General features: G+C 35.0%; 4 protein-coding genes across 4 annotated transcripts; 3 read left to right on the top strand and 1 right to left on the bottom strand.

The window, feature by feature from the left end:
* The first annotated feature begins 8,499 nt into the window (after positions 1–8,499).
* LOC18030522 (protein LIGHT-DEPENDENT SHORT HYPOCOTYLS 9) lies at positions 8,500–9,129 on the top strand. The gene has a single exon (XM_006414016.2). It carries the CDS (start codon positions 8,548–8,550, stop codon positions 9,127–9,129), a length of 582 nt encoding a protein of 193 aa, XP_006414079.1. The 5' UTR covers positions 8,500–8,547.
* A 3,787-nt stretch (positions 9,130–12,916) lies between these two features.
* LOC18030521 (abscisic acid receptor PYL13) lies at positions 12,917–13,974 on the top strand. Its single transcript, XM_024148985.1, has 2 exons — positions 12,917–12,924; positions 13,464–13,974. The coding sequence occupies exons 1-2, from the start codon at positions 12,917–12,919 to the stop codon at positions 13,972–13,974; spliced, it is 519 nt and encodes a 172-aa protein (XP_024004753.1).
* Positions 13,975–14,358: 384 nt separating this feature from the next.
* LOC18030520 (ethylene-responsive transcription factor 13) lies at positions 14,359–16,402 on the bottom strand. The gene is made up of 2 exons (XM_006414014.2): positions 16,345–16,402; positions 14,359–14,821 (listed from the first exon to the last, which is right to left on the bottom strand). Exons 1-2 carry the CDS (start codon positions 16,400–16,402, stop codon positions 14,409–14,411), a joined length of 471 nt encoding a protein of 156 aa, XP_006414077.2. The 3' UTR covers positions 14,359–14,408.
* Positions 16,403–17,209: 807 nt separating this feature from the next.
* Positions 17,210–18,085, top strand: LOC112081925 (glutathione S-transferase T3-like). The gene has a single exon (XM_024148983.1). The coding sequence runs from the start codon at positions 17,210–17,212 to the stop codon at positions 18,083–18,085; it is 876 nt and encodes a 291-aa protein (XP_024004751.1).
* Positions 18,086–18,307: the final 222 nt, after the last annotated feature.

Genomic DNA, 18,307 nt, shown 5'->3' with positions numbered 1-18,307 from the left:
AAATACATAGTTGCAGTAGTTATCTTCGAAATAGGACCTAGGAGCAACTCATGAAACCATACTGCATATGTCATGTCATCATGCTCGACTTGACCTTTTAACCACAATGCATAATGTTGGTCTTTTCGCTTGTTAATTTCATCTTCTGAAACACCGTCAATGCATTCTCGGACTTGACTGACGAAAGTGCTGAAATTTTAAAACATTGTTAAGGACATTTCCTATGTTCAATCAAATTTTAATCATACATGGTTATAATTATGTACCTCTCGTAAGGTGCCAATTCCTCGTAATTCAGAAGTACATATGTATGTGCGCTGTGGTAGTCTTGTTCGTTTGACCAACAAGTTTCTTTTAGTTTCCCACTTAGACGTCCAATTGGTGAGAATATATCAGGCACACCTTCTACTGCGTAACTTTGTCCTACACCCCCATCGTCGTAACGTCTTGGAGCCCGTTTGCGTGTACGAACCTTTGGAGCAAAGTAATAAGACGTGAAATGAGAAGTCTCTTCTGTCAGACTTCCCGCCACGATAGACCCTTCAACTTTTGCTAAGTTTTTGGCCTTACCCTTCAAATGCTTCATAAATCGTTCAAACGGATACATCCACCTAAACTGAACAGGTCCTCCCAACTCTGCTTCATGAGGGAGGTGTATAGGTAAATGTTCTATAACATCGAAGAAAGCAGGTGAGAATATTTTCTCCAAATTGCACAACAATATTGGAATATTTGTAGACAGTTGTGCAACTACATCTTCTGATAATGTCCTTGTACTTAGATCACGGAAGAAAGCTCCAATGCCTCCTAGTGCCTCATGGACATGTCCCGGTAGGAGTTCAGCAAACGCAAAAGGAAGTAACCGTTGCATAAACACATGACAATCATGACTTTTTATCCCTGAAAACTTTTGTCCTTTATCCACAGATTTAGCCAGATTAGATACATATCCATCAGGAAATTTCACGGCTGATGATATCCAATTAAACAATGCTGTTTTTTGTTCAGCACCCAACCGAAATACAGGAACAGGTGCTTTCCCATTACTCACCATATGCAACTCAATTCTGTTACATATATCGGGTAAGTCCATCCGTGATTTAACGCTGTCTTTGGTTCTTCCTTGGACGTTCAAAACAGTATGCATGATGTTATCGAAAAAATTCTTCTCAATGTGCATAACATCAAGATTATGTCTAAGCAAATGATCTTTCCAGTAAGGCAGATCCCAAAATATACTTTTCTTGTGCCAATTATGATGAACCTCATATCCGTCAGGCATATTCGCAGGAGTGTGCCAATTTCCTCCAAGGGGGACCGTTTCAAGTCCACCCCAATGATCTATTTGCGCTTCAAGCTCTACTCCAGTTAGGTACACTGGTGGAGGGAGACGAACCAATTTGTTCTTTATAAACAAACGCCTATTTCTTCTATATTGATGGTTTGGTGGTAAAAACCGACGGTGGCAATCAAACCAACAGGTTTTCCTACCATGTTTAAGCTGAAATGCATCAGTCCTATGAAGACAATAAGGACATGATAACCTCCCATGCGTTGTCCAACCTGATAGCATTCCGTATGCCGGGAAATCGTTTATTGTCCACATAAGCACCGCTCGCATCGTAAAATTTTTACCACTCGAACAGTCATATGTTCGTACTCCAACATGCCACAACTGGTTTAACTCATGTATGAGTGGTTGCAAAAAAACATCAAGGGCCCGCTTCGGGTGATTTGGACCAGGGACTAATATACTTAGAAACAAAAACTTTCTTTCCATGCACATATCTGGAGGACGGTTATATGGCGTAAGAATCACAGGCCATAATGAATATTGCCTACCAGACATACCAAATGGACTAAACCCGTCAGTGCAAAGACCAAGATAAACATTTCGCTTAGACCTAGCAAAGTTTGGATGTACGGTGTTAAAATGTTTCCAAGATTTCCCGTTAGACGGGTGAGTCATTTTGCCATCTGTTTGTGAATGTTCTGCATGCCATCTCATCGACGCAGCTGTCCGTTCGGATTGATATAGTCTTTTTAACCTATCAGTGATAGGAAGATACCACATTCGTTGGTAAGGAATCTTCTTACGCCCAGCAATTTGCGGTCTATATCTTGGCTTTTGGCAGAAACGACATTCTTCAAGCTTCTCATCATCTCTCCAAAAAAGCATACAATTATCAACACAAACATCAATCATCTCAGAAGGCAATCCAAGACTAAAAACCAGCTTCTGAATTTCATAATACGTTTCAGCAGCCAAATTATCATCTGGCAAATACTCTTTAATAAGATCTGCCCAATCGTTCATGCAAACTTCAGATAGATTGTGATCTGTTTTTATTGTCATCATCCGAGCTGCCAATGATAATTTTGATAAACCTTCCCTACATCCCTCGTACAGAGGCTGTTTTGCTGCGTTTAACATATCATAAAAGCGTTTTGCATCTGCATTGGGCTCCTCAACAGTATCAGCATGTGTTTCATGAAATGCATCAGTAATCATTTCATGCATCCTATCATGATCTTCACCCTGAACTTGACTACTTTGATAATCATTGGACGCTTCAAAATCCACATGTTCTTGATGATTACTACTACTCCGTGCAGCCATCTGACCACTACTTTGACCATATCCCTCTCCATGCTGATACCAAATAAAGTATTGGGGCATGAACCCTCTATTCAATAAATGCTGCCAGACAGTGTCAATAAGAATATGTTTCCTATTTTTGCATTTCACACAAGGACAATACATTTTGCCGCTTTCAATTACAGTTTCCAGAAGGCCGGCTTGGTACATGAATATTTCCAATCCGTTTTTGAAGTCTTCAGTCAACGACCCATCACCATTTTTGGGCGTATACATCCACTTTCGTAGATCGTATATAGACATTTCAAAAACAAATATTTGACTTTTTGTTTCTGAAATTTGATAGAAATTTCAACTACCAAAAATTTTACTTAAACATTCAAAGACTCAAAAAATTTGTGTCTTTATATGTTTTTTTGGGATGATGGAATAATGAGAGAAGAAAGGGTATATATAGAATTTTTTGTTTGGTTACCAACATATTACCATTGCATATTTACATCAAATTTACGTCGAAATAAAATTTACATCACATTTACATCGATTTTACGTCAATTACAAGATAGAGGACAATTCGTCGTATTATCGATGTAAATATTACGACAAGATTACGACGACATAAAATTCGTTCTTTATTCGTACGAGGGTTATTTTTTACGTCGAATTTACGACGAAAGTTTTGATCGTCGTAAATACGACGTAATGTCGTCGTAAATTTACGACGACTACAAATCGTCGTAAATAATTCGACGGAAAAGCCCCTCTTTCTTGTAGTGGCTTTTTGCGGATGACAGTTTGCTGATTTGCAAAGCTTCAGAAAGTCAGTGCAACACTCTGATGCAGGTGCTTAAGATTTACGGTGATGCTACTGGGAAAGTCATCAATGTCGACAAATCTTCAATCACTTTTGGTTCAAAGGTTGAAGATGGGGTAAAGATTAAAATCAGAGAAGCAACTGGCATTTGGAAGGAGGGTGGAGCAGGGTCTTACCTTGGTCTTCCTGAGTGTTTCAGTGGCTCAAAAGTTGAAATGTTAACTTTCATTCAAGACAGATTGAAATCAAGACTCTCAGGATACTTTGCAAGAGCCTTGTCTCATGGCGGAAAGGAAATTCTTCTGAAGGCTGTGGCCTTAGCGATGCCGGTTTTTGCAATGTCTTGCTTTAGACTTCCAAAAACAACGTGTGAAAAGCTCACCAGTGCTATGAGTTCCTTTTGGTGGAATTCTGTTGAACACTTGAGAAAGATTCAATGGGTGAGCTGGCAAAAAAAGTGTCTCTCTAAAGATCAAGGTGGTTTAGGGTTCAGGGATATACAATGTTTCAATCAAGCTCTTTTTGCAAAACAGGCTTGGAAAATTCTGCAAGAACCTGATTGTCTTTTTTCTAGAGTGATGAAGAGTAGATATTTTGAAGGTGATGTATTTCTACATGCTGTTGTGGGAACTAGGCCTTCTTATGCTTGGAAAAGTATTCTTCATGGTCGTGAGCTTTTGATGAGAGGTTTAAAAAAGATGGTTGGTAATGGAGAATCTTCGAAGGTGTGGTCTGACCCGTGGGTTTTTATAATGGATTTGGAATGCGGACACCTATGGTCAAGAATTTCTATGTAAACCTTGATCTTCAGGTTAACGACCTTATCGATGTCCTAAATAGAAAATGGATCCAAGAAAGTCTGAATGATTTTTTTTACCAGAGGGATATTGACCTAATCATTCAGCACCAACCGGTGGTTAGTCAAGATGATTTCTGGGTGTGGATGCATAATAAAGGAGGAGAATATTCTGTGCACTCAGGCTATTGGCTTGCATATCAAATCAAAAACGAGGAGTTCATAAGGGAGGCTTCAGCACAACCTTCGTTAAATGACTTAAGAGTACAGGTTTGGTCTCTTAATACTGCTCCAAAGATCAGATCATTTTTGTGGAAAGCTTTGAGTGGTGCCCTCCCTGTATCTGAGTTATTAGGGAGAAGAGGGGTTAAAGCTGATAGTCGTTGTCAAACTTGCGGTTTGGAGGGAGAATCCATAAACCATGTTCTCTTCACTTGTGATATGGCTCGTATGACTTGGGCTCTTTCTGATTTTCCTTTGCCTGAAGGTGGCTTTGATGAGCGTTCTATTTATTCCAATTTTCAGAGCCTTTTGGCTATATGGAAAAGAAAGGATTTAAATGTGGTGAACAGAAGACGATTTCCTTGGATCATGTGGTATTTATGGAAAAACAGGAATAAATTTCTTTTTGAAGGAGTCCGCTTCTCTCCCCTGCAGACGGTGAACAAAGTTAATGATGCTGTTTTCCTTTGGGTGAATGCTCAAATCATCAATTCCACCAGTGAGGTATCTCAAGCTTCGGGTAGACTTAAAAAGCAATGGAAATGGGAAAAACCACCTGATCCATGGTTGAAATGTAATGTGGGTTTCGCCTGGTCAAGAAAAAGAAGATCGGTGGGTGCGTCTTGGGTTTTGAGGGATGGATCAGGAAGAGTTCTGATTCATAGTAGAAGAGCTTTTGCTGGGATTACTTCTAAGGACGAAGGTAAACTTTTGTGCTTGTTGTGGGCTATGGATAGTATGAAAAGCCACAACGTGGATAAGGTGATTTTTGCGGTTGAAGATGCGGTTTTGGTTGGAGCGATCAAAAGACCAAAGGTTTGGCCAATCTTTCAATATCAAGCTTCTGAAGCCAAGTTATGATTAAATGGGTTTAATGATTGGAGATTGGTCCTCGAAATTGGTGCAACCAACAGAGGAGCTTCTCTCATTGCGCAAAGTGTTATTTCTGGTAATAGATTACAGTCTTATGTGGCTGTTAGTCATCCTTCCTGGATGCATGACATCTTTGCTAGTGAGAGCGGTTTGCCATATCATTAATTTTAGTTTTTTCTTCAGTCTTAGAATTTGACTATCTAACGAATAGGCTAGAATTTTTTTTGTAAAGCCTCTATGATCGTCTTTGGACGATGGATGTCAGGTTGATCGGTGTTTGATGCTTTTTATAAGCTTTCTAATATAATTTCAGATGAAAAAAAAAAAAAGATTACTCCAAGCGTTCTCAGTTCTCACGTTGTTTCCAAGCGTAAGGTTACAGATTGGCCTAAATCACATATCATCATCTCAGTTAAAACTTGAAAAGCACATCCGAAATTCCCGCTCAAAAAATTCTTATTAGTGATAATAACAAATTAATAATCATTTACAATGGAATCGCATCTATTCATTTCCATTTTTTTTTCTTTACCTAAACAAAAATTAAAAAGCTCCATTAACTTAAATATGATTAGTTAGTCACTCATGGCATCATTCTCGAATCACCTTAAAGGAGAAATTCAATAGAAAGACATTCCTGTAATTTTCATATAAATAAGTATGCTTGTGAACTAACGTCGAAAAAAACACAGTATAGTAATTAACTCGTGGTGATCTAATGGGTGAAATATTCTACTAATTGAAGACCAGAAAAACCGTTCACTCTGATTTAGTTTCTATTTGGTCACTTGTGAATACATTAAACGACAAAAAAAATCAGCTTTTCGCATACCTTGGAAATTAGTCTGGGTTTCGGGCCTTTGATTTTTCTTTTATTATATCAAAAAAAAAGTTATATTTCTGTGAATTGGCTAAAACTTAAAATACTATTAAAACATGGCTAAGCTTCTTGATCAAAACTCTTTTGTTTCTCATGCTTTTAAATCGAATACCGTTTAACAACAAACAAACAAAACTACAGTTGCAAATAATGTCATAAATATGATCCCAGGTTAAAATATGGACCCAAGTCCCACGTGAATATTTTTATTTTTGTTTTTTTTCTTATTATTTTCTTCCTGTATCGAGTGGATTTCTGTTGATGTTGCGTTCAAAAGTATATCGAAAGATATATTGCCCCCACACAAGATCTTCTCGTACAAAATCTTCTCTCCAACAATGCTTTTAGGGTTTCTCTCATCAGATACCTGTTCTCCGCCTCTCCGGTCACCGGAATCTTGTTTTTCACCGGCTGCCAGTTTATTATTCCCGACAAAGGGTACTAAATGTGTGTGTGAAATAATATGCTTGTCTTTAATTATTATGTCTTCTCTTTATTTCATTGTTTTCATCCTTTTTAGGTATTTCTGTCTTCGAAATAATTCCTTGAACATGTACTTCTTGTCATGAGCAACCCTTAGTAATATCCTAATAACACGCTATATAATATGTTTTTTTTTGGTGCGATACCACATTTTTAGTAGTTTGGTTTTTTTCCAATCAAAGCATGTATATACATACATCAATCACCGACACGTAATAATTGACTTTTAAACCAATTTTACTAATTTATTTCAAAAGTTCATTTCATGAGCATGTATATACATGTAATAGTGACGATGGATTATACCTTATAACCAAAAAAAAAAGTAATATCAAAAGGAAACACCAGAGATTTTATTTCTCATTTTTTATTCATAGGTAAGATAATGGAAACCAATTTTTTATGAGTCGTCCACTTTCAAACACATTGATGTTTAAACAGTCACTCTTTGCATCGTAGAATTATGCTATTATATAAATATGAATACAGGGAGTCACTATTTACTTCATATATATGTGATTTTTTTTCTTCAGGAATTATCTGTTTCACGTAAATAAAAAGGCAGAAAAGCACTTTTGTATAAATCATCACATTTATTTTCAAAAAAAAAAAAAAACCATCACAATTGGAATATCGTTGAAGATCTTAACAAAATGAATAAGTTTGATACTCCAACAATTCACATTCACTTATATATTGTTATTGCTTATTGCTGCGAGTAGGATGATCAATGATGACGGTCATCATCATCCATCAACTTTATTTTTGTAATTATTATAATTATTTTGATATCTATTTCTTATGCATAAAGTTATAGACATAATAGGCTATATAATTCAACAATAGCCACTAAAATAAGCAAGTTGGAGAAATTAATTATTTAATTCATTATTAAAACCAATAATGATTGATTTGGGTTGCTAAGTCGTACAATGGATAGCTTAAACAAATAATTCTTAAGAATTTAAAAGAGGAGTATATCATAACAGTGCGTAAATAGCCACATCAGTAACCAAAAAGATAATTAACAAACCATTTAATATAACAAATTCTCATATAAAAAATAAAGGAACGAGAGCACCTTCTAACGGGTCCCATCCATTGAAATATATTCTCTCTTTTTTTAATGTAATACTCCAATAATAATGTGTATAAATTTGTATATATATTATTACAAAGTCGATATTTGAATTGTTTTGTGTACGTTGCTAAACTATTTTTCTAGAATGATGACAAAAAAAGTCATAGAAAGTAACGTGTGAGCATAAAAATAACAAAAAACAATCTCTAAAACCTACTAGTATATGAAAAAAGGGATAAAATAATCTCATGAAGTAGATTTTCTTCAATTTTCAAACCTTCATTAAGATATAAATATTTGTTCTCCAAAAACAATAAAGCTTTCACATTATCTCAGAAATTAGTAGATATAAATCTCAAATTTACAAATTTCTGCTTTACAATGATTACTTTCAAAAATTAAGTAAGGAAATTGTCTTCTAAACAAAAAAAACATTGTATTCAACATTAATGCTTAAAAATTGATTCAATAAATTAATTAGTGATATCATGCATGGTTTTCAAATAAATAAATAAAAAGATAAGAATTTTCATATTCGCATGAAATGATAAACATTTATTGTCACTTTATGTGTATATAAACATATTAATACTATATAGTAATCATGTTTTTCGTAAATACTTACAATAATTTATCTCCTCGTTCCATTATTTCTCGTATCTGATCTTTCTTAATTTCCCTTTACTTTATTGTCGCTTTTAAACCTTCTATTTGCTTCATAAACCCAAAAAATTATACCAAAACAACAATAACAACAACAACAACAACAAAATATCAGAATTCGCCTAATTTATTAATTATGTCTACGGATCATCACACACCGACGAAAGATCCACCGGATCATCCATCTTCTTCCTCCAACCACCACAAGCAACCGCTTCCTCCACAACCGCAACCGCAGCAACCGCTCAGCCGCTACGAGTCGCAGAAACGCCGCGACTGGAACACGTTCATCCAATACCTAAAATCGCAGAATCCACCGTTGATGATGTCTCAGTTCGATTACACGCACGTGCTAAGTTTCCTCAGGTACTTAGATCAGTTCGGTAAAACCAAAGTACATCAACAAGCTTGTGTCTTCTACGGACAACCAGATCCACCAGGACCGTGCACGTGTCCTCTCAAACAAGCTTGGGGAAGCTTAGATGCTTTGATCGGACGGTTGAGAGCTGCTTACGAAGAACACGGTGGCGGATCACCGGATACTAACCCGTTTGCAAACGGGTCGATCCGGATTCACTTGAGGGAAGTGAGAGAATCTCAAGCCAAGGCTCGTGGGATTCCCTACAGGAAGAAGAAGAGGAGGAAGCTTCAAAACGACGGCGTTGCTCTCAAGTTGGATGTTGCAAACTCTTCGGCTCATAATCAGCCTTCCACTTGATATTTAATCATATTAAAATTTCCAATATAGGTAATCAATTTTTAAATTCTCTTTTCTTCTTTTTTTTTTTAAAAAAAATGAAAGTTTCATCAGATCTTTTTTAGTTGGAATAATTAATTCTCTCTGAATAACTAATAGACCACAAACCTCAAAATATTGGTTTATTAATAGTGGTTCCATGAAATTTCCTGATTTTCTACTGTCATTATTAACCCTAATCTTGGGTTCTCGGAATAACCCAATATATACATGCGTGTGTATTATTTATACTAATTCGGTATCAGGAAATGTAGTTTTTTTTTTGTAGTATTAGCTATTAGCTAGAGTGTGTCCCAATTGCGAATGTATATTTTAATGACATAACATTTTCTGTACGTTGCATGCATCATGATGTATTATAATATGGTACACATTTAAGCTGCACAAGTAGGTAAATAATATTTCTTTTATGTATACTGTATACATATAATTAAACAATACTTCTATGTATATATATGCATACACGCATCCAAATTTGTGCATGTATTTGTCACAAAATACCAATACCTAAATGAATGTATATGTATATGTAGCTATACATGAGACATAGACCATAGGTCCATAGTATTTAATAATGTTCGCCTGAGTCTGCTAGGAATATTAGCTAGGATGGTTAGGATAAGCTTGATTTTTATACAATTCCAAATTGCCCTGTTTCTTTATATGTTACTAGATGTACATATATTTATGCACGGGTTTTTTTTTCATTTGTATATTTGTGTGTTTATATTATAATCCATGATGGAGAGAAGTTTAGTTGAAATGCATTATATTTATAGCCGAATTACTTTGAAATTCTTAGGGTGATCCATTTCAGAACATGTTTTCCGATCCGACCCGTATCCATAACGCCCACAAATTAATGCATCGTCAATTCGTCATATAGGTTCCTCTAAAAACAGGAATCATTTTATACAATTAACGAACGATGAGAAATCGGACTTTCATCAAAAACAGAAAAATGAATTAATGGAAGGAAAAAAAATATCAGAGTGATGGTTGTAAAAAATGTTAAATGTTATTAATGTTTCAGTTTTCGCTTTGAACCCTTTGCCTCCCGCCAAACTCAGCACCATTGGCCTTCATCTCAATTCCTTAACTTTATTTATTTTCTTCAACTTTCCTTCCACTAGCTCGATCATATTATTTGTTCTTCTCTGCTTAACGACTTACTATCAAATGGAAGAAATGAAAAGCAAGAACATCCGACTTCAAAATTCTTTTTTCTCCAAAGTTTTTGAATTAATTACTAATTAGGGTGAGAAGGTCATAATTTTTTTTATTCTCTAAAATGTTGAAAATGTTAAATTATGGAACTTATATATATTTGTTAACGTCGAGGTGTCATGAAATATAAGTTTTGATAATGTGTCATGACCTTGCAGACTGCAGGATCTAAAACACTGTTTATAAAAATAGATTCATGAGTTACGAACAATCCCATTAGTACAAACCGGAAGTTTTTTTTTAATAATCTGTCATAGTTGTTATCAACTCTGATTTACTTGCAACCATCTCTTGGTTTCATCGAATCATGTCAAATGAGGGCATGAGGATTAAGATTTCTAAGAGAAGAGGAACGTGACTTTTAAAGGGTGTATTCAATCTAAATTTCAATAAAATAGAAATCCAAACATAATTCAAAGATATTCAATAGTCTATTCTAAATTATGTATGAAATATGCCTTGTGTTATTGAATCTTAAGTCCAACATGACTTACACTCACTTAATTCAAATACTTTGAAGAAAAAGAAAATTAACAGAAGATCACAATTTAGAGATTATCAATTTTGTATGAAAATCTTTTGTTTGTTCCTCTCAGTTATCTTTTGAACTCATTTTTTGGTCAACTCATTTAAAACTCATGCTTTAGGAATTTTTAAAATAGTGTTACTCAAACGAAATCATTTTGAAATTCATGTATGTGTAAAACTTTGAAATGAGTTACATTAGATTTTCATGAGTAGATAATATAAAATTTCTTGGCTTGTGATTGACCGGCTGAGTATATAAACATAGACACTATTATCACTAGATTTTAGGCTTAGACAGGGCTCTTTGGGCGTTCGTTTTAATGTAGGCAATAGACCCAAGGTCTAATTTTGAGAAGAAAATAAAATGAATTTAAATTCTTTCCTTTACTCTCGTCGGCAAACAATTTAGCTCCTTGTAACAAAAAATTGTTAGCGACTAAACGTTTTGCTTAATTACAGGAAAAAACTGTGCTTTTGGATTAAAATGATATAGCTTGAGGGCAAAGTATGTCGCTCTCAAAACATAGCTGCAACAAACTTCCAAATTAGACCGATTAGATAAACATATATAAGCAACATCGTTTCTGAGTATTTTGGCTCCATTCCATAGAGCAATATGCAAGCACGCGAGTGATACATGGAATTTTGGAATTTTTTTGTCACTTTAGCAGAATATTTAATCATTTGTCAAAGATATTTGTATATTCTTTTGATAAAAAAGAAAAAAAAAACAGAATTTATGACTTGCGAGTAACGAAGAAAGAAAACCAGTTGTTGAAAAAAAAAACCAGTAACATTCATTACAAAAAAAAGATGCATCTTTAATTTGTCTATGAATCCAGTTGCGTGCATCTGGGTGTGAATATCGTCTATATTTAGCCCTTGGAAAGTTCCTAAATATAAGGACAAAGTTTTATAATATTTAGGTTTACTGCATAGTTTACAAATGAACGATATACTTATTATATGTATATACGTGTGCAACTTCTAAACCTTTAGTTTTATAAATAAATAATATACATATAAAATAACCTTTAGGCTTTAACCAAATAAACCAGGGGAAAAAGAAGAAGAAGAACTATAAACCGAAAAAAAGTTGCAGTAACTTCTGTTGCGAACCAACCCTCAGGATTCTGCTGTCCTTTGAATACAGCCCACAGTTTTTCATAGAGTTACGAAGAACACACTTAAATACATATGTAATCAAATAGTGCAAAAGAGAAAGTAATTAATAAGTGAAAGATTTTTTCTCTTTTGTAGTGAGTTAACGTTTTTGGTTTTTTTAACAAGCAAAAAAAAAAAAAAAAAAAAAAAAAAAGGTATTAATTTTACCAGCCAAAATTTTACCAGCCAACTAATTTTTTTTACTTCGTCGAATAAATCATTCACTTTTTAATAAATATAAAATATGGTACTATTTCGAATAGTCAAATAAAAGTTATTAAATAATTTTCCGTTTGCGGATAATTAATCTCTAAATTATACATAGTCTAGACTTATATATGACTACTCCTCAATAAATAAGAATCACTACTTGCATTTAGTTAGTGAGTTAAAATTAGTATATTTGTTCATAAACATTTTTTATTACGCTAGTTCTAATTTTTTAATTTATTTTGTGGATGTCTTTGCGTATAGTTAATATTTTTTAACGCCATGATTGCATAACTTTATGTTAAGAAATGAACAAAATCATGTCATGTATGTAAATACTGCAATTGGAACTATGTCGGTATGTCGATCCAAATACCTTACTTGGACTGATAAACTAAAAGAAAACATTCGTCGAGATACGAGCTCATCAGGATTATGTTCTGTGAGCTCCAAAAAAATTATTGGATTCGCCAAATTAAAATTCGGACTCAGATATATATATCAGGAATCTGATAAACTTTTAACAAAAATGATGATTTGATAATTATGGCAAAAATTGAAGATTTATTTATGGTAAATGACAATAGTTAGAGATGCTATATTTATAAGATAGTAAAAAATGTATCGGTAAGAATATGAGTGAAACTGTAACACATAATCTTTTTAATGATTTTCTTAAACTCTTTTTTCAAATAAAATATCCATGTATATAAAAATAACAAATTACAAAAAAAAAAACTAATTACATGTCCCGTAAGTCGTCTTGGATAGTAGAAATCCAATCTTGCCAGTTACCCATATATATTCGCAGTTAGTGAAGAGTGAAGAGGTACTATATATTCAGTATAATAAATTTGACAAATTAGCAATTGTTTAGTTAATGTAACAATCTATTTATCAGCATGCGATTCAGTAGTGTTACGCTATCTTTTTTGTTAGTATATAGTAAGAGGAATCCAAATGGAACACAAAAGTTTCACATAACATGTTCGTAATTATACAATATAATATATATATATAAATAATTTATAGTCGGTTTTTGCCTTCATTTATAAATAGCTCCTTCGATACGCTTTTGAAATTAACAAGTCATGCGAAAATTCTAAGCTATACACCAAACATCTAATAAATCAGTTAAAAGACAAAAGTATTTTTAAAAGAAACAGAAAATGGAAAGTTCTGACCAAAAAACGATGCCGTTCTACCGTAATTGAGACCATCGAAGCACCACTGCCACTAGTGTGGTCAATACTACGTCGTTTCGACAAACCACAAGCTTACAAACGTTTCGTGAAGAGTTGCACCATTCGTAACGATGGTGATGGCGAGAGAGGAGAAGGCTCCGTTCGAGACGTGAAGTTGGTCTCCGGTGTTCCAGGGGATTTCAGCACGGAGAGGCTCGACAAACTAGACGATGAGTCTCACGTAATGGTGGTAAGTATCATTGGTGGTAACCAGAGACTTGTTAACTACAGATCGAAGACAAAGGTGGTTGCGTCGTCGCCGGAGGAAGATGAGAAAGAGAAGACGGTGGTGGTGGAGAGTTATGCGGTGGATGTGCCCGAAGGAAATAGCGAGGAAGATACGATATTGTTTGTCGATACCATTACTCGCTATAATCTTTCATCACTTGCTAAGCTTACCAAGAAGATGATGGAACAATCTCTTTATGGTTAGTTTATAGTGGTTATTATATAATATAACTACAAATTGTTGGATAAGCACTTGTTGGTTTTTAAATAAGGCGTTTCTTTCGTTTTTTACGTCCTTGTTTACAAATCTCCTTCACTTTCTTAACATTTTATCAAAAAAAAAATCTCCTTCACTTGTTCTTAGCAAAAAAAAAGATGTCCTTCACTTGTGTAAGAGATAAAAAGGAGATTGTTGAACATTGCTTCGACTAGTGATCTTTGAAATAAAGATCTACGAATCGTGGATAAGCACTTCTAGGTTTATAAATAAGGCGTTTCTTTGGTTTTTTTTTTTTTTTTTTTTTTTTTTCATTCAACTTGTTAGAGTATATAAATCGAATTCAGAATAACCAAAAAAAAAAAACGCCCACATTGATTTTCCAAAGACATTACATTATGATCAAAACATCGCTTAATTCATCATTCACGACTATCAGAAAACGAACATGCCGATTGATCCGTCAATAAACCTCCATCGGATTCGGAGTTCATCGTGAAATCCAAATCGAACCCGTCTCCCACGTGGCCAATCCTCTTCTGCTCCGGCGATGAGTAATCGGAGACAGACGGCTCCGGCGAGCGACGGCGAGGCCTGATCCTAACCGGCTCATACTTACAAGAGCCAATCAAATGTGGGAAATTAAGCTTAGCCTTGGATCCCCTTAGCTGAAACGCAGCTCTGTCGTAAGCCACCGCCGCGTCCTCCGGCGTCTCGTAAGTCCCGAGCCAAACCCTAGCTCCGTTCTTCTTCGGATCCCTAATCTCCGCCGCGAATTTCCCCCACGTTTCTTTGGTTTGTTTACGTCCTTGTTTACAAATCTCCTTCACTTCTTCTTAGCAAAAAAAAGAGGTCCTTCACTTGTGTATTTTAGTTTTACCAAAACAAAACATGTAAGAAACAAAAGGAGGTTGTTGAACATAATTGCTTCGACTAGTGATCTTTGAAATAACAAGAATCCACTTTTTTTTTTAATTAGTCAATAGTCATACAAATCAGTGAATATGAAGGATGTTAAATTTGATACGAGTGTTTTCAAAACAAAATATTTTTGGTTAATTTTTTCTTAGTTTATTTTATCCTAAATTATTATTCAATAAATTGCATAATTCCATAATTAGTGAGTAGTGTGACCAAAGCCTACAGATTTGCATTTATCCCATTAGCCTTCTCACATTCTTTTTCCTGTAAAGTGGCATAGTATAAGGTTAGGCCTTAATTTATACTCTTAGCCTCTTTTATGTCAAATAAAAATCTTAAAATATTTACAATTTCGTTACAAAGTTGGAGAAAAGACAAATGAGAGTGTTTTGTTGATTTAAGGATTTAATGGTGGAGATTAACATTGTTAGTGTTTTCGGTGGACGGTCAGAAAATGGGCCTTGATAATAATGGGCTAGTGGCCCTTTCCAAAGCTTCAGTGTACTGGTGGGGCAGTGTGAGTGGTTGTCACGTGAAGGATACTTATTCTCTTGTCCTTTTCATTTCCCGCAATTTTAGGGATTTTTAGTCAACTAATATCATTTCACTTTTCTCTTTCACACAAAAAATGGGGAGAAGAGATGCATAAATTAAATCGATTTTGTTGTTCTTTTGTCTCTACTCTGTAATGTATTTCTCGCTCGAGTTATCGACTATTATTGTCATCGGTTTCTCCTCCTCCTTTATTTTGTTAGTCATAAAATTAGTAGAATAAATGATTGCATGGCCAGTTCTTCAAGAGTTAACAACAAATCACATTGGTTGAAGATTTGTTATGTTGATTCAGGCTATGGCTCGAGTTTCTTTTTACAGTGGAAAAATAATAAATTAGAGTATTGTTGAATTGTGTTGAGTTGTGTGATATAAAATTATAGTCTTTCGAGCATATGTATAGTGGTAATCTTAAAATGATGTTAATATACATATAATATAAAGTTTTCTATCCCAATTCTATTAAATCAATAAAAGAAAGCGATAACAAAAATATATTATCCATAATATATTTTTTTCTTGAATATTAAAGTCTAGATTACTAGATATCAGTTGAACCAAAGCTTTAAGAGCATCATTATCGCAGACTCTAGTTATGGGTTTTGAGGTCTTTTTGATTTAAAATAAAAGATTTAAAGCCCAAAAATGAAAAAAACGATCTTTATTTCGGGCCTGGAGAATCGATCATAATTGTACGCCTGGCATTACATGATTTGCTAAAAAAAACGTGGCTATCTTCTTCTCTCTTCATCGTTTGCATCTCGACCTTTCAAAAAAAAAATTTTGAGAGAAAAATCGAGTCATGGCAGAACTTGTGCATCTCGACCTATCTTCTTCTCTCTTCATCGTCGTCGATAATGGACACCTGGAAAATCGAGTCATCACCGTCCGTCTTGTCCTTCTCCTCCTGTCCGAAACGGCGAAGAATCCACATAATCGTCATGTGGAAGTCGAGTCATCAGAGTTCTCTGCATGTCCACCGATTCGACACATAAATAAGCTAAGTCTCCATCACCTAATCTCAATCAGAGCATATGAATTAGTTTAGGCATGGAGGATTTAACTTTATATCGGTTTCAATTTTGGAATGAAGAGTTTATATCTATGATGAGCTTGTTATCGGCTGGTTGATTGGTAGATGTTATTTGAATGTTGTAGTGGTCGAAAATTGGAATTGATCTTGGATATAACAATTGTAAAACAAGTTTGATGTATTGTTTCCCTTTCATCTTCGTGGAAGTGATGTTTGATTTATTGATTCATACATTGAATGTTTCATCTGCCTAGAACTGTAGTTTAGTTCATGGTTGGTTGGTGTTAATGGTAAAGAAAAACTTCAATGCTATTTAGTGAGGAAGGTGAATTGATTTGTTGATGGTAATTAATGCTTTATTGGTTAGATTTGGTGTTTAGAGTTAGATATATGTCTACTCATTAAGCTTGAATGCTCTTTAGGTAGAGATAGATATTAAGTAAACACTTGAATGCTGTTTTGCTTTTGTTATTCAATGCATATTCTTGAGAAGCATAGAATTAAATCCAGCCGATCCTTTATTCCTTTTTTTTTCTTACTTCTTTGCTTCTTTCCATCCTTAAAACCTTCTCTATTCCATATTTGCTTCTCTTCCATCTACAAGATCTTTTCTTCTTTTATTTCTGTACACCTTTCTCCTTTTCCTAATCTCTCATTCTCATTCATCTCCTTATTTGTTTCCACTCCTCTCATTCTCTTTCCTTTGTCATCTTTTCCATGGAATACTCTTCGCAGATTCCCTTTTCCCCCAACACCAACTTCGTTGATCTTCTCAACAGCCAGCAGGATGGAGTGTTCTGCGGTTATGCGTCCAGTCTTGGTGAAGAGATGCCTGCGGTGGTGGAAGCCTCGGCTGAAGAACAGAAGGCCAAACGGAAGACTTGGAGCCCAGCAGATGATGTTCTGCTGATAAGCTCGTGGTTAAACACAAGTAAAGACTCCATCGTGGGCAATGAGCAGCGAGCAGGGTCTTTCTGGAAAAGAATTTCTGTGTTTTATGCGGCCAGTTCCAAGTCTTCTGATCATCCAGATGCAATTCAGTGCAAGCAGCGATGGCAGAAGATAAATGATTTGGTTTGCAAGTTCGTGGGAGCTTATGAATCCGCAACAAGGGAGAAGACATCTGGTCAGAATGAGAATGACATTCTCAAAGCAGCTCATGAAATTTTTTTTAACCTTCACAAGAAAAGGTTCACGCTGGAACATGCGTGGAAGGAGCTGAGGTGGGATCAGAAGTGGATAACCCATTCATCAAGCAAAGCGGAGGGAACCAACAAAAGGAAGAAAAGGGTTGATGGGTCTCAATCACCAACCGGTATGGCGGATGAACAGACGGCTTCCGACGCAGAAAATAAGAGCAAACGACCCATTGGTGTTAAAGCGGCTAAAGCAAAGGCAAAGAAAACAATTATGGACATGAAGGCTGTACTAGAAGACTTTCGGACAATGGCAGATGTCAAGGCTAAAGACTTAGCTGAGAAGAAAGCCATTTCCAAAATGGCGGTGCTTGAGAGACTCCTTGCTAAGCCGGAACCGCTTTCTGACACAGAGGAAGCATTCAAGCTGAAGCTGATCGCTGATCTGATGGAGTAGGATGGTGGTTCAGCTTGTTTTTTTTGTTTCTTCAGTCATAAGTTACTGAAGTTTTGGTTATGGATTAAGACTTAGTAATGAAGTTTATTATGATGTATTTTCATTTCATGCTTCAGTTGTATTTTTATTTCATGTTTGGATCTTTTGTTTAGGACTTTGCTATCATGTTTGGAACTTAAGTGGTTGTACTTAAGTTATTGTATGTTTAATGAAAGCACTATG

The sequence above is a fragment of the Eutrema salsugineum genome, unplaced genomic scaffold (assembly GCF_000478725.1).
Source record: "Eutrema salsugineum unplaced genomic scaffold, Eutsalg1_0 scaffold_1, whole genome shotgun sequence".
Lineage (NCBI taxonomy): Eukaryota > Viridiplantae > Streptophyta > Magnoliopsida > Brassicales > Brassicaceae > Eutrema > Eutrema salsugineum.
The sequence above is the reverse complement of the archived record's forward strand: the minus strand, read 5'-3'. Positions and strand labels throughout refer to the sequence as shown.

Bases quoted from the DNA above. Each gene is read 5' to 3' on its own strand.
- LOC18030522 (XM_006414016.2), top strand. From the start codon at position 8,548: ATGTCTACGGATCATCACACACCGACGAAAGATCCACCGGATCATCCA.
- LOC112081925 (XM_024148983.1), top strand. From the start codon at position 17,210: ATGGAATACTCTTCGCAGATTCCCTTTTCCCCCAACACCAACTTCGTT.
- LOC18030520 (XM_006414014.2), bottom strand. From the start codon at position 16,402: ATGACGATTATGTGGATTCTTCGCCGTTTCGGACAGGAGGAGAAGGAC. The intron at 14,822-16,344 runs GTGATGACTCGA...TTTTTTGCTAAG, and splicing joins GGAGAAGGACAAGACGGACG to AAGAAGTGAAGGAGATTTGT.